Source organism: Rutidosis leptorrhynchoides, chromosome 9 (genome assembly GCF_046630445.1).
Source record: "Rutidosis leptorrhynchoides isolate AG116_Rl617_1_P2 chromosome 9, CSIRO_AGI_Rlap_v1, whole genome shotgun sequence".
NCBI lineage: Eukaryota > Viridiplantae > Streptophyta > Magnoliopsida > Asterales > Asteraceae > Rutidosis > Rutidosis leptorrhynchoides.
The window spans coordinates 351,157,594-351,172,865 of NC_092341.1; the positions used below are offsets into that span (position 1 = coordinate 351,157,594).

Genomic DNA, 15,272 nt, shown 5'->3' on the forward strand with positions numbered 1-15,272 from the left:
CGTTGCGTTTTCGAAACCATATCCGTTTCGTTTTGAGTTTCATTCACCGTATTTTGAGTTTGAGGTTGAGTTTCGGTCACCGTTTCTGGAGGCGTGGTCGAAGTCAACGGATTCATCATCAACGTCGGTGTGATAGGGCGAAATTGAGCTTGTTCTAGAATTCGTTGTTGCTCCAAATAAATACGATGTTGTTGTTCTTGTGTTAGAGTACGATATTGAGGCGCAACGATGGGAATTTGTTGAAGATTGTTCGGGTTTGATGAACCACCACCCAAATATGTTCCGTATTGAAACCAATCGTGGAAATCATTTGAGTTTGGTGGTCTTTGGTGTGGGTTAGACATAATTTTTTATTTTTTTTGAATTGATAGAGTAAAAAATGAAAGAGTAAAGTTTTGATGAAGATGGGTTGTTTAAATGTAGAAGTATATATATAGAAGTAGGAAAAAGATAGATTAAATCAGAATTTGAAAAAAAAAAAAAAAAAAAAAAAAAAAAGAGGGTCATGTATCTGTTGGAGAGGGACCCACCACGTCAGACAACAGCCAATCAAAAACCGCCACGTCGCACTGACCTTTTTTTTCGTCGGGGAGGCAACTAACGCCCCAAACTAACGGAAACTGACGCCGCGTTAACGGCCGTCAGTTTTCGTCAGTTTGTGACACCTTGGACTGACGCCGCAAACCGACGTTGGGTTAGGGGTGGTCTAATGTGATTAAGACTAGGTCAGTTGTCCTATGCCAGAAGTATTCGTTCGTATTGTAATTTATTGGGTGATTCGAAATCCTCAATTGAGACTGAATACATGTTTATGTCAATTAGTTACTTGGTTAGTGTCACCCTAAAGGTTTGGGTCATTAGAGATTAGGCAACACAACAAAGCACCAATTTCTATTAATGCAAATCCTGTTTTTTATACTAGGGCTAAGCACATTGATTGTCATTATGCATTCGAGAAAAAATAACTACTCCACAATCAATAATCACAAGTCTAGTATGTTCAAGAAATAAGCAACCTTAGAATCATTTATTGGAACATTACAAGTTGTGGTTACTCGAAACCATTAACCGTGTACCCTCCATCGATAGCAATTGTTTGGCCAGTTATGTAAGAAGCAGCAGGTAAGCAAAGAAACCCAACAACCGACGAAACTTCATTTGGTTCTCCCGGACGTTTCATTGGAGTTCTAGACACCACCGCATTCATAAACCACTCATCATTCAAAAACTACACGTCACCAATTTATTTTACTAATCAAGTTCCAACACAATGTATACAAGTATTGGTTGTAATACAAACTTAAGTGACAAGGGAATGATTAAAAGTATATTACGGGTTCAGCAAGCGGTGTTCTAATGATAAATGGGGCTACACCATTGGTCCGGATATTGTCTTTTGCCCATTCGCAGGCTAAATTTTTCGTAAGCTGATTCATTGCACCTTTCAACGGACGGACCAGATTAAACAATAATAACAGATGTATCAAGTAGGATAAGGAGTAGAATCGTACCTTTAGTTGCTCCGTAGATAGATGCAGAAGCATGAACAAGACCTGCAACAGAGGAGATGAACACAATGCTACCATTTCCAGAAGCTTTCAAAAGTGGATGTGAAAGTTGAGATATATGGAAACAAGACTCCAAATTTGTAGCCATCATCAACGAATACTCTTCTGATGTATGGTCGACCGTAGGTTTATATATAGTCATTCCAACATTGTTTACCTACACGAAAACAACTAGTATTAGTTTATTACTTTATACAATTTGTATACAAAACCTAGATAATAAACAAGATATAGTTCAAATATGACACAAAATTAAGCGGTAATCTACAAACCATCGCGAGATAGGCTAGTAGTTGAGATCCTGATATTCTCATAAGAGGTTTGATGTTTAAACCTCACTAGCAGCATATCTGGCGATGACCAGAGAAAATGGGTCATAAATGGTGGTGGAATAACTTGATTAGGCAACATACATCTGAGTAAAAAGAAAAATACTAGCCGTTGGGTAGCCTGAACTGAAAAACCTTATCCGTTTATCTCAAGATAGAAAAATAGAATGGTTATATTGGTGTAGTCACTCCACTTATCTAAAACCTGTATACAGTTTTGTGATGAACATATAAAAGGAGGGACCATTTTAGTTCTTACTTTGAAGTGAGAATATTATACATTATACATACTTTTAAATAAAAATAACTTACTAAGATATTGAGCTTTCCGTTGAAGATAGAGGAGACGTTTTGTAGAAGATGTTCGCGTTGAGGACGAGAAGTTAAATCACAGACGGATCCAGTGACAGTGAACCCTTTTGCAGACCATTCTTCTAAACGTTGGTTAAGTTCATTTTCGTTGCGTGAACACGTGTGTACTGCAGCACCTAACTCCATTAATTCCTCAACCACAGCAAAACCAATCCCACGTGTACCACCGGTGACAAGAGCTGTCGTTCCGGTAAGAGACCATCTTGAAGTTCTGGTTGAAGATTGGATATTAGCGGCTGCTTCTGACATGATTTGTTGCCGTGTTCTCTGATTTATGGCTGCGAACAGAGCAACTTTTTTGTATAATATTCTGGAAAGCTAAGTTTTTCTACTTGAAATATGAACAAAATAATTGAAACAAAGTTTGGTCGAGTCCTCATGTTTGACTTGACTACATGAATTAAAGAGATATAATATAAAAATACGTAGTAATAATTATAAAAGACAAATTTCAAGGAGAAAATTGTGCGCTTGATCCTGTGGTTTATATGAAATGGGATGTTTGGTCCCTGAACTTCATTTTCGGGGTTGTTGGTCCCTGTAATTTTCAAAACACATGTGGTTGGTCCCTGTTAGGGACCAAAAACCCCGAAAATGAAAGTTCAAAACTTGTGTAGTTGGTCCCTGTCAGGACCAACCACACGTGTTTTGATAAGGTTGGTATCTAATCCACTTGTATAGGCTCTGAATTTAAGTGTTTCTCACTTTGTACACTATATTGAACAATAGTATATCAGTAAAAACTAGTTGTGGAGTACTCGCTTCGCGCCGGGGGCTCCGTTTTGAATGCGAGTTAAAAAAAGGCTTGATCTATTTTGTAAAAAAGAATTTTTTTCGACATCTAACATTGAAGGGTTTTTCCTTTTGTGAAAGTTGCTTCTTTTAGCGTTCGGTTTTTTTTTTTAAAGTTAGTTGATCTATTTTGTAAAAAATAATGTTTTTCGACATCTTTTGGTAGCATTGAATGGTTGTTCCTTTTATGAAAGTTGTCTCTTTTATCGTTGAGGAAGAAAAGAAAAAAAAGTTAGTTGATTTTTTTGTAAAAAAGAATTTTTTTTTTCCGACTCTTTTGGTAACATTGAAGGGTTGGTTCTTTTACGAAAGTTGCTTCTTTTATTGTTGGAGACAAAAAAAAATTACTGTAGCGCAGTAGTAGCCCCTGTGGGTTCAACTGTTTGAGCGCAGCGTACAAGTCGGTAAAGCGTGGTGAGTGTTATTATTCCGTATTTTTGGTTTTAGTAATGAGATAAATAATAATTTAGAATTTAGAATATAAGTATAAAATGGGGGGTTTTGATTTGTATTTTAATGTAAGTTATGGGGTTAATTTTGTGAAAAGCGAAAATATAAATAGTACTATTCATCGCATATAAGACTAATTTTGTGTAATAGATAATATGTTAATAATAGTAAGTGTTGGTGATTTATGTCACAAATATGATTTAAGTGTAATGAGATTAATTTGTTAACCAAAATAATCTTGATAAATATCGAACATGTTCGGGAAAGTGTGGAGTGCACACTTGCTTGAACTTATCTTGATTATGACGGGGGTTCTGGGGCAGCACCCCCGATAGCGGGGTCCAAGGGGTAAAAACACCCGGTTTGAAATTCGATTTTGACCCGGTTTGACCCAAAATAAAAAGCCCGGATAAAACACCCGTTTTTTAGCAGTTATGAAACTGCCATTCGACAGTTATGGAACTGCCTTTCGGCAGTTATAAAACACCCGGTTTTTGGTTATTTTTTTTTGGTACGTTTTAATCAAATTCATACACACAAAACACAGATTCATTGTTCAATAATTCTGAGTTTTATCCGATTAGAGATTTCGATAGTACCATCGAAATACTTTGATCTGAAAGTGATTACACGATTCTCAGAAATCCGAATTCGAAACTCTAATATACAACAATAAGTATGATTGATATAAACAACTTGAAATTAACTACATGTATGTAGTATGATAACCAAAGGCTGTTAGCAGAGCATAAAAGCACATGAAATATACTGATATATGCATATTATTTGAGGAATAACGAACAACATTACATCTATATATACACATAAAGGCACACGATTTTATTAATGTCACCAACCAAGACAAATATTAGATGTTCTCGAGCAACTGTCGAAACAGATAAGTAAGAAACACAACACATGAGTACTAAAAGTGAAATATATTGAACATTTACAACATCAAACAAACAGGAATTTAGTTGCAATCATGCGAACCCATTAATCGAAAATCCTCCATCAACTGCAATTGTTTGTCCAGTGATGTAAGAAGCAGCAGGTAGGCAAAGGAATGCAACAAGCGATGACACATCCTTTGGTTCTGCAACTCGTTTAATTGGAGTTCTAGACAACAATTTATCTATGAACTCTTTATCATTGAGTAACTGTACAACACAAACATCAATTTGTCGTCAGCTTATATACATACTGTATTAAACTAACCCCAAAGGGGTAGTTGAGTGGTAGGGTGCTTCGAAATCTCCTTTGGAGACCTAGGTTCAATCCTCATCAACCTCACTTTGGGGCTTTGTCTTTCAAAAAAAAAAAAAAAAATGTTGTCCCCGCGATGGTAGCCTAGTGGTTGGGGGGTATGCAGCATAAAGCGGTGGTCATGAGTTCAATCCCAACCCCATGTCCCTTTAAGCATGAGTTACACGATTTTTCTCTCACATGTTGGTCGTGGGACCGGTCGGTGTGGAGCCGCTAGAGGGTCGGTTTTACCCTTTTTTCATACTGTATTAAACTATAGAGAAGGATATTTACTTACAGGTTCGACTAGTGGGGTTGCAGTGACCCACGGTGCTACACTATTAGTCCGAATGTTGTCTTTAGCCCACTCACATGCTAGATTCTTTGCAAGCTGATTCATCGCACCTGTATATATTGAAGTAATATCAATGTTAAAATTACAAACTTAAATCATTTTTAGTTGGCCGAAAGAGGGGAAAAGTGTTAGTAATATCAATGTTAATGTTACAAAGTTAATTAACGTACCTTTAGTTGCTCCATATATAGATCCAGCTAAAGAAGCAGTAACAAGACCCGCAACAGAAGAAATAAACACAATGCTACCATTTCCAGAAGCCTTTAAAAGAGGATGCGCAAGTTGAGATATATTAAAACAAGATTCAAAATTTGTAGTCATCACCACCGAATACTCCTCTGATGTATACTCCTCGGCTGATTTCCTTATGTTTGTCCCAACATTGTTTACCTACACAAAAATTCCATAGGTAAACTTATAATAATTTCTCTATTGATGCTACTGGGAGGGCAAGTATTTTAACTCCCTGTAAATCAAGGTTGCAAAAATCGTTAGCGAGGAGTACTTGGTCAGGACTTTTTAGAGAATAATCGGTAAATTGGGTAGTATAATAATAGTTCTATATAACCAAAGGGCCCTTGGCCTAGTGGTATGAGAGGAACCCTTCAACCAAGAGGTTGTGGGTTCAAGCCTCACTTGAGGCAGTGAGATGTAATTATTCGTGGTTTCGTGTGTAGATTTGTAGGTTTGCCTTTCAAAAAAAAAAATAATAGTTCTATATATAAACGTATAATAATTTCCCTATTCATGCTACCGGAGGGTAAGTATTTTAACTCATTGTATATCTAGGTTGCAAAAATCGCTATCGAGGAGTACTCAATCGGGACTTTTTAGGGGTAATCGGCAACTTGGGTAGTAATAGGATCTTGAGTGAGTTTGACTTTGATCGATTTTAATTAGGTTTGGTCGATTTTTATTGATTTTTTTGGCATTTTATTATTGATATTTCCATTAATTTGGAGTTTTGGTCGAATAATCCCACTGACCAAGTATTCGGACCGAACTATTAACGTAGTACTAGCAAAGAACTAGGCGAGTCATTTCAAGTTCTGTAATCGTGATGTAAATAGGTATGAGTGTTAGGTAATCTTGAGGCTTAAATTTCAGCCTGTTAACGGGAATCTTGGGCCAAGGCTGTCCAAAGAATATTCAGTAGCCCATCTTAAATTAAGAGGATTAAGTGGCCCAAATGATAGGAGGTATATCCATGGCAGGTGGAAGAAAAAGGGAAGTGCACGTTTCATTTTGTACGTTGCATTGCATTTGTAATTGCTTTAAAATAGTAGTACCGTAGTAGTTCACGATTCATTAATAGTGGAGTAGTTGCTTTAATGTTTTCTACTATTCAAGTTCGTAGTTTATTAATTAAGATTAAGAAGAGTTAGCAAAATGTAATTCACATACGGAAGTATTATTTTTTCAGTCACAAATTAATATTAACTAGATACGGATCGGTCCGCTTCAGATTGCATATTCATATTTAACGTAGCGTTATGTGTTTATAGAGTTAAAAAAACGCGTTGCTATGAGTGTGTTTGGATACATGTGGGTGGTACCAAGTATACCTAATGGCATGCACGTTTTTAACGTCGAGAATATCGCGTTAAAAGGGGGGACGGAACCATCGATATGATGTAGTTACTTTGGGTTCGGAGAGAGGAATTCCTCTAAGCCGTATGATCAATGTTAATAACATTTCTCGATGCTTCTCTACACAGACCTTTCTTCTGGTTGATTCGAACCAATCAAGCTACTTGCCTTTTAGTAGATAGTAAGAAAAAAGATGATGTACCATTCAAAAGAAAATAACTGTTTTATAGGCGGTCATCAATGAGGGCCTTCATATTATCCACTACAGAATCAGTTACTTTTTCCTCGTAATTCTCAATTATCAGATTATGCTCTTGCGACTCTAGACTCTAAATAAACAAAATCCATTGAGAAACCCAAAATCATAATAAGAGAGACGCTCTTAAAAAAAAATATGGAGACATTCTGGATTGATAATCAAATTATTCCCTCCAGACAGATTATGTATGAACGATATCCAGAAATTTTATCATTATTTAAAAAATTTCCAGTTAATGTATAGTTAGTTGCGTTGTGTTCGTAAAATTATTTCGAGTTGAACGATGATGTCGAAAAAATTTAACTCACGACGGGCTGGAAGATACGGCCCGTTAAAAATTTGAGTGGAGTTTATTTAAGTTCTTTTCATAAAATAATTATTTTACGTTATTAACCCCTGAAAAGTTGACATGTTTAATATTGTTTGGGGACTGTTATTGTAAATTTGATGGATGTTGTCGTTTGGTAAACTTATAAAGCCTAAAACGGCACAAAATTTCCTGAAAAGTAGACATGTTTAATATTGTTTGGGGACTGTTTTTGTAAATTTGATGGATGTTGTCGTTTGGTAAACTTATGAAGCTTAAGGCGGCATAAAATTCCACCCTTTTTAGTACATAAAAAATAAAGGGTTAACATATAAAATCTCTAATTGACGTAAATTAATATAAAATCTCTAAATGGCGTAAATTTGAGCCAATTTCATCGGCTATGATGGATGGCAATTTATTGTTCAAACCGATTAAGAAATACGACCCGGCCCACAATGTTTTTTTCGTAGTAGGGACTAAAAGTGTAAAATACAAAAATCACAAGGACCGAAGATGTTAATATTAAACTAATTTGCAAATTTACATACTAACTAATAGACAAAAGTTATGAACAGTAACCAGAGTCATTTTCGACTTTTCACTTTTTCTTCTTCCTAATTTTAACTAAATTTCATTTTACCACCAACGCCCCCACACTTTTTCGAAAAATTCAAATCGACCTCCCAAACAGGGGGTAAAGTGTCAAATAACCATTTTCATAAAAAAAAATCTAAAATAAACTCCACCCAAATATTCAACGGGTCATATCTTCTCGCTCGCAACGAGTTAAATTTTTCCGACACCATCGTTAATCTCGAAATAATTTTAGGAACACAATGTCACTAGCTATACGCAAAACGGACGCTTTTTAAAAAATGCTAAATATTTGGGGTACTTTTCATACACGTTGATTTTGCGTTAAATTTTTAAAAGTCGACAATTCCATAGCGAAACGCGGAGATGCACATATATTGTTAATTTAAAATAACATTTAAATCTCTTACGGATTATACCTTTTAGTTCGACTCGAGTTGCGCTTCAACGACATCATCGTTAGCCACAAAATAATTTTACTAAACGCAATAAAATACATTGAAAACCGAACCCCCGGCACGAAGCGAGAGTTCGATAATAGTTTAGATTATTAGCCAATTTCATTCTATATACTAATATTAGCCAACTCCACGAACAATAAAAAAAAAGTTGACTTCATGCTGACGTCAACGTGTCATTTTTCTATATATTTTTTTTAAGAAACACTGTTTTCGCGACCCAAGTTTTAAGGCCAATGGAGTGGCTGCCGGGCCTCCTACTAATTGGCTATGATAGATGACAATTTTACTATTCAAACCAATAAGAAATATGAACGGACCCACAATGATTTTTGTGATAGGGATCAAAAGTGTAAAAAAGGAAAACCACATGGCTCGAATATGTTAATATTCAACTACTTTGCAAAGTATTATTATTATTATTATTATTATTGTTATTATTATTATTATTATAATAATAATAATAATAATAATAATAATAATAATAATAATAATAAAAACTTAAAAGTTTTAAAACTTACAAAAAATTAGTGGGAAGCCTAGAGACAATCTGGGCCCCCACACCTTTAGCAATAGCAAAACATATCCTAGTAAAAATATGAGCAGCAGCACCGGCACCAATATCTTGCGCCATCGAACTCTTCTGAACCCGCTTTAGCAAAGAAACAGCATCCTTCTCTAATTCCCCAAGGGAAGAAAATGAGAAAGGAATGAAACCATAACCAATCGCCTGACAACTAGATTCGTACTTGACCCGCTTCCGACGAGCCGCATCAATCACAGCACGTCCAGGGACAAAGTCAGAAAGCCCAGACTGTGTCAAAGGAGAAGACCCAGTCAAGTCAACACAAACATCGCGACCAAAATCCCAGGAATAAAGTAACACATCTGCAGGTCTGAGGGCCTTGTCGTTCCCTCCAGACAACCCAATGTCAACCTCGTTTCTCGCTGAAATCCCAGAACGATAACAAACATCAACAAGGGAATCCCGGACAATATTATGTCGATGCTTAATTCCCACCATACCAGCACAAGACACCGCGTGATCCCCGAAAATATCCCCAGTAAAAACCCTTGAACAGGCAGAGCATGCCGTCGAGATAGAGAACAATTGAACACCTAACCGGTAACACAACACACATCGGTAAGTCTTTGCGTTCATCGTCTGACCCAACCCCAAAATAGGGACTGCCCTTAGCCAAGCAGAGGTGTGATCACCCTGCTGTGATTTCCATAAGGCCGATTGTCGGGGAGATAATGAAAAAGTGGATTCTGCAGAAGCGGTAACCTTTATGAAATAAACATCTGCCAATTTCTTCATGAGTATTGGGGCAGCGACCTCACTCGGATTACCTAAAATATCAAACCCAACCGTTTTATTAAACAGACCCAAAGCATCTTCAAAAGCACGACCAAGACCAACAATACTCGCATGACGTAGGAGCTTGGTCTGCAACCCAGCAGACTGTAACCGAGAAGCCAGAAAAGCATAAAGACGAACATCTCCCGCAGAATAAACACCAAGCCCTCCAAATGCAAATGGCAAGGTGGCAAGCCGCCACTGCCAATCACCAAACCCAGGCCCTGAAGCAGTAACAATACGCTCCAAGAAAGATCGAAGGGCTCCATCGAAAGCGCGTTGAGCCTCCTCAAATATACTAGGAGGACAAGTACGCAAGGTAAAGTAGAGTTTAGAAACTCCCGTACATGCCCTAAGCAACAACAACTCACATTGAGGATCATCAAGCTTAGCAACCTTATCCATAAGCGCAATGGACTTGGTCACCCTTTGCATCACCAGTTCACTAGTAAAACCAGGATCGGAACTTGCGGGGGCCCCAAGCAACTTAACACCATTTAAAGGCCGAGCAATATTAGGAGGAAAGACACCTACTTGTCTGCTGCGAGGGTCCTCCGTAGGCCAGAAAATTTCTGTTTTTTCAACGTTGAGATGTAGCCCAAAACGAGGCCCATCCTCCATAATCAAATGCAAAACCTTCCCCACCACCAAAGTGTCCCCAATAATAGTGCCATCATCCAAATACCACGCCTAAAGACAAACCTCAAAATTATCTCTGATTTTAGAAACCAAGGGTTGTAAGACCAAAGCAAAAAGCAACGGACCAAGGGGATCACCCTGTTGCACCCCCTGAGAAGACCATAATGTGTGGTTCCCATAATACAATCTGGCTGGATTAGAGTAGCAAAATTCAACCCACCGAGAAATGCTCGGACAAAGGTGGCGAACTTCACGTAACATGACCGTACGATCAACTAGATTGAAGGCATTTTGAAAATCAACTAATAACATAGAGAGGCCAACATCAGAGCCACGATCCTCAATCAACCGATTCACAGCATGAAGAATTGCCTCACCACCTGAAGAAACATCAACACCAAATTGAAGACCATCGAAGTAACTTCCCAAAGACTGGCCAACCATAGCAGCGCCAACCTTCGAAACAAGACGTCGCCAAACAGTACCCACAGCTATAGGACGAAGACCACCGCCGGGCTTGACAAGTGGTGTGAGGGGAGCACTAGCAATATACTCTCCTAATTCCATAGGGCACCTTCCAGCTAGAAAGAGATTAACGACCCCGGTAATAGAGCCAACCAACTCATCCGAGACTGCCACAGCAGCACCACTCAAGCAATCCATAAGGTGTTGTGCACGTAAACCATCCCTACCACATGAAGTGCCCCGAGGAAAACTTTTAATCTGGCCCAAAACAACAGCAGAAGTCGTAACGAGGTGAAGGTGATCAACCGTCATATCAGGCAAGGATGGAGCTATAAAAGAAGGGTGCTTAGACAGTAAGTCCGCCAGTGTGGCGTCATTATAAGGAGCAACGCCTGATGAAGAAAGAACACGAGCTGCAGCGGTGTAATGGCCATCACAAATCTTCCTACGACACTGCTTAATATTACGCTCTTCCAAATCAAGGACCTCATCATCAACCACTGACAACATAGGAGAATCCTCTGCCAAATACTCCCTCACAAGCTGTAAACTCCCACCCGCTGTCCCCCAAGAGCAAATAGCACGGGAAATATTCTCTTCCTGATGCCGACGCTTTATCGAAGACCTAGACTCACGACTACTCCGTGGCCGAAAGGTTTTAAGGGTACAAAGGGGTAACACCAACAAAGAGACCCAACTAGAAATGTCATCAGGCTTAGAGATCACCTTATCAAGAGCACCTTTCAAAATCCGAGAAAACCCCAAACGACACTTGGGAGGGATAGACTTAACCGTGCGAAACCCCTTAGAGAACAACCGATCAAGGAGAGCCACGTCAAAACCATCGTTATGATCACGCACCGAACCATCCTCAATACAAAGTCGAGCAGGAGAAGAGGGAGCTAGTGGCTTGGAAAAATTATGAAGCACAAAACGAACAACACCATTTCCCTCATCGGGGGGCGGCACATCCGGGCCCCTACCATGACGGCACTTAGCACGTACCGTGTGTGTTTTGAAGCAAACACCACATAACCAAATCCCCATACGCCTAAAAGTAACATCAGCCTCAGTATAAACACCCAAATTAGAAGTAAGAGAATGTCGAGTGATATCCCGCGCATCGATACCACAATGACGATCACTAAGATGCTTGATAAGAGAACTTCTAACAAGCCCATTTCCACTCCCATTTTGACAGCCACTAAGACCCACAAAGGGACAATGAAACTTCACTGTGGCATGCGACATAACTGCACACAACCTTTAGTTGTTGACAGAGACAAAATCCCCATACACCAATAAAATTATAACCATGAAGCCAAGATAAAACTCATAGGGGACTTTTAACAAACACCTTGTGGGCACAAATTCAATTGAAAAATGATACAGACTCTATCTTCTCCCAAAATCTTCCTGCTAGAAACATGTGCTAACCAATAAATGAAGAAAGATTCCAGGCGTAAAACGAAGTGAAGAAAATTACAGTAGTCCTTACCCCGTAGTTAACTAGAAAATGAAAAGCTGGAAATTGAGAGGGAACAGGGATATAAAAACAGCATCTGAATTCTCAATCGCACGTGTTATTGATGAAGTCAAAACAAATCTTAATCCAAAAGATGAAAGGCTAATTATACCACTCAGCATCGGAGATCCATTATTATTATTATTATTTATGTAATTTTAAATAATAACTTGTCAATTTCGAATAATGGTTGTGAAATTGCAAATAATAATCGTTATGTAATTACATTTAATGACTAAGCAATTTCATATAATGGCTATGCAATTTTAAATAATAGTTATACAATTTTAATTATGGCAACAAAATTTCGAATAATGGATACGTAGTTTCAAATCAAATAATCACTTAAAAATAAATTGCATAGTTATTTGTCATTTTTAAAAAATGCATAGCTATTATTTAAAATTAAATCCTTAATCACTTAAAAATAAATTGCATAGTCCTTATGCATTAATCTGAAATTTCATAGCCATTATGCAAAATATGGAGAGCTATAATTTGAAAAGCATATGAGGGAAAAAGTCGAAAAAATTAATAGGATCTGCCACAGTGCCGCTTATAAAAAAAATTATTTTACATATTATTTATAATACTTATATATCTACTTATCAATTCGCTAAAATGACTATACAATTCAGTTCCTAGGAATCTCCGCAAAGGAATAATTGTCATGTACAAATTTTTTTGCAATAGTCTTTTATGCACTTGTCGTTTTGCTAAAATAACAGTTATACAGTTCCGTCAGATATCAGTCGGATAGTGCGGCCCCACTTACTTGTTTATCTTCAATTTGTATATATATTGCGGGTATGTTACTTCTAAGGCCTACAATATATGAAAAGAAAATACGACAAATAATGGAACATCTAAATCTAAATTATTACTATATTACTTTATTATTATTATTATTATAAAGTTATAGTATATATATATATATATATATATATATATATATATATATATATATATATATATATATATTACTCCTTATATTTTTAACATTTTTATGTATGTTTAATGGAGCCAAAAAAAAAAAAAAAAAAAAACATTGGTAACAACTAACAAGGGCTTAATTATTTATACATCATCAGTTATAAATTTATGCTTGGCAAACGGGTCGGGTTGGGTTGAAACCCAAATGAGTTTGGGCGAAACGGGTCATGGATCGAAACGGGTCATAATTTAAAATGGGTCAAACGGGTTGGGTCGGGACCCGGGTTGGGTTGGGTCAGAGTGGGTTGAGAACCATTTTATTCAATAAAATTTTAGTTTTACATTTTTTTTTATCATTTTTTATATTTTATTTTTATTATTTTATTATTTTTTATATTATTTTGAAAAATTACATTGTGCGACTAAAATCCGAAATTTTACGGCTCGACCCGTTGGACCCATATACAAGACCCGTTGGACCCGTCTCTATTTGTGGTGGATTTGAACCCGGTCGACCCATTTTTTATTTTTTTGTCTAAGACCCAATATGTTGTAAAAAACCTCGTTGGACCAAATTTTAGGGGATGTGAATCTCAAAAACTGAAAACTTTACAACTCGACCCGTTTGACCCATATGCAAGACCCATTAGACCCAAATTCAACACTTTGGGTTTGGTTTGCCAGGTATAGTTATAATTGAGCATCTCATTTAATTAACAGCCATTAAAACGGGATAATAAGCTAAAAAGTGTTCTATAAATTCTTGCCTTTCAAAAAAAAAAAAAAAAAAGTGTTCTATAAATCGACTGATTAAATTTCATATTGAAGAACTTACTAGGATGTTAAGCTTCCCGTTAAAAATGGACGAGACTTTTTCTAGAAGTTGTTCACGTTGAGTACGAGAAGTTACATCGCACACGGATCCAGTAACAATGAAGCCTTTGAGAGACCACTCTTGTAAGCATTGGTTAAGTTTAACCTCATTGCGTGAACAAGTGTGCACTTTAGCCCCTAGTTTGGCCAATTCCTCGACCACAGCGTTACCAATTCCGTACGTACCCCCGGTTACAAGTGCAGTCGTTTCTTCAAGAGACCATCTTGAATCTCTAGTAGCAGAGCTCGCCATTACCTTGAATTTTAGCGTTATGTTTTGTGTTGATTAGCGTTGTCCACCTTATTCCCTGTTTTATACCGATTGTATCGCCACAAAGCTACTGGTGGGGTATAGTGAGGCGGTTTTTAAGTAGTTCATAATGCAACTTTTCTTTTTCTTTTTTATTTAAATGAGTAAAAAATGTACAGAAAACATATTTGTACATTATTGGTGGAACCCATTTCCAGCCGTTTCCCCGTAATCTTTTCGATACATTTCGTCTTTTATAGACTAACATGTTTTTTTTATGACCACGCATGTTAGTAGTACAATTCCCTTATTTGTATTGTAGTTAAGTTCCTACAAGCCTTTAAAACAGTATATATTCATTATCCATGTATTGAAATTTTATATATCAAATTCAATCAAATCAAATCAACGTGTATATTACGAGTATTAATTTAGTATTATCTTCGATTTAATGCAATTAGCTGGCATTTTTCATTATTTTTTATTTATATATAAAAAATAAAAAATTATACCGTGAACCATATCAAATCTAATTGTTTATTAGTTCATCCTTTTCAAAATGAACACCCCATTTTAAATTTTTACTCTTTATTTTTTAATTACTGTTTTCTAATACGAAAACTCACGTAAATTGTTACGTAAAGAAGAATGCCGAATAATTAACAATATTATTATACCTATATTCAATTAGAAAACAAAAAAAGACAAAAAAAAATGCACTATTTATTTGAAACTTTTTTGAAATTTTGTCACCTTCCCCCCCCCCCGTTTTTACATTATGTTAAATTTCACCCCCTTTTGACTAACTTTTTAACTTTGACAAACCCTCTAATTTATAAGATGTATATTAAACAAACTATACATTTATCAAAGTGAATACGTAGATCAGTTGGTAAGGAGGTTGG

The 15,272-nt window shown here is 36.8% G+C and overlaps 2 protein-coding genes across 3 annotated transcripts; both read right to left on the reverse strand.

Annotated features, from left to right (window-relative positions):
- Window positions 1-590: 590 nt before the first annotated feature.
- LOC139866561 (tropinone reductase homolog At5g06060-like) lies at window positions 591-2,631 on the reverse strand. 2 transcript variants are annotated; one of them, XM_071854831.1, is made up of 4 exons: window positions 2,210-2,631; window positions 1,512-1,725; window positions 1,335-1,441; window positions 591-1,228 (listed from the first exon to the last, which is right to left on the reverse strand). In XM_071854831.1, exons 1-4 carry the CDS (start codon window positions 2,516-2,518, stop codon window positions 1,052-1,054), a joined length of 807 nt encoding a protein of 268 aa, XP_071710932.1. In that variant the 5' UTR covers window positions 2,519-2,631; the 3' UTR covers window positions 591-1,051. The 2 variants fall into 2 exon arrangements, with proteins under 2 accessions (XP_071710932.1, XP_071710933.1); XM_071854832.1 differs by lacking the exon at window positions 1,335-1,441 and having other exon boundaries at window positions 1,095-1,228.
- A 1,715-nt stretch (window positions 2,632-4,346) lies between these two features.
- On the reverse strand, window positions 4,347-14,529 carry LOC139867349 (tropinone reductase homolog At5g06060-like). Its single transcript, XM_071855719.1, has 4 exons — window positions 14,080-14,529; window positions 5,282-5,501; window positions 5,055-5,161; window positions 4,347-4,671 (listed from the first exon to the last, which is right to left on the reverse strand). The coding sequence occupies exons 1-4, from the start codon at window positions 14,368-14,370 to the stop codon at window positions 4,495-4,497; spliced, it is 795 nt and encodes a 264-aa protein (XP_071711820.1). The 5' UTR covers window positions 14,371-14,529; the 3' UTR covers window positions 4,347-4,494.
- Window positions 14,530-15,272: the final 743 nt, after the last annotated feature.

Bases quoted from the DNA above. Each gene is read 5' to 3' on its own strand.
- LOC139866561 (XM_071854831.1), bottom strand. From the start codon at position 2,518: ATGTCAGAAGCAGCCGCTAATATCCAATCTTCAACCAGAACTTCAAGA. The intron at 1,726-2,209 runs GTAAGTTATTTT...GTTTTCGTGTAG, and splicing joins ACGGAAAGCTCAATATCTTA to GTAAACAATGTTGGAATGAC. The intron at 1,229-1,334 runs GTAATATACTTT...GGTGACGTGTAG, and splicing joins GAACACCGCTTGCTGAACCC to TTTTTGAATGATGAGTGGTT.
- LOC139867349 (XM_071855719.1), bottom strand. From the start codon at position 14,370: ATGGCGAGCTCTGCTACTAGAGATTCAAGATGGTCTCTTGAAGAAACG. The intron at 5,502-14,079 runs GTAAGTTCTTCA...ATTTTTGTGTAG, and splicing joins ACGGGAAGCTTAACATCCTA to GTAAACAATGTTGGGACAAA. The intron at 4,672-5,054 runs GTAAGTAAATAT...TGTGTTGTACAG, and splicing joins CAACCCCACTAGTCGAACCT to TTACTCAATGATAAAGAGTT.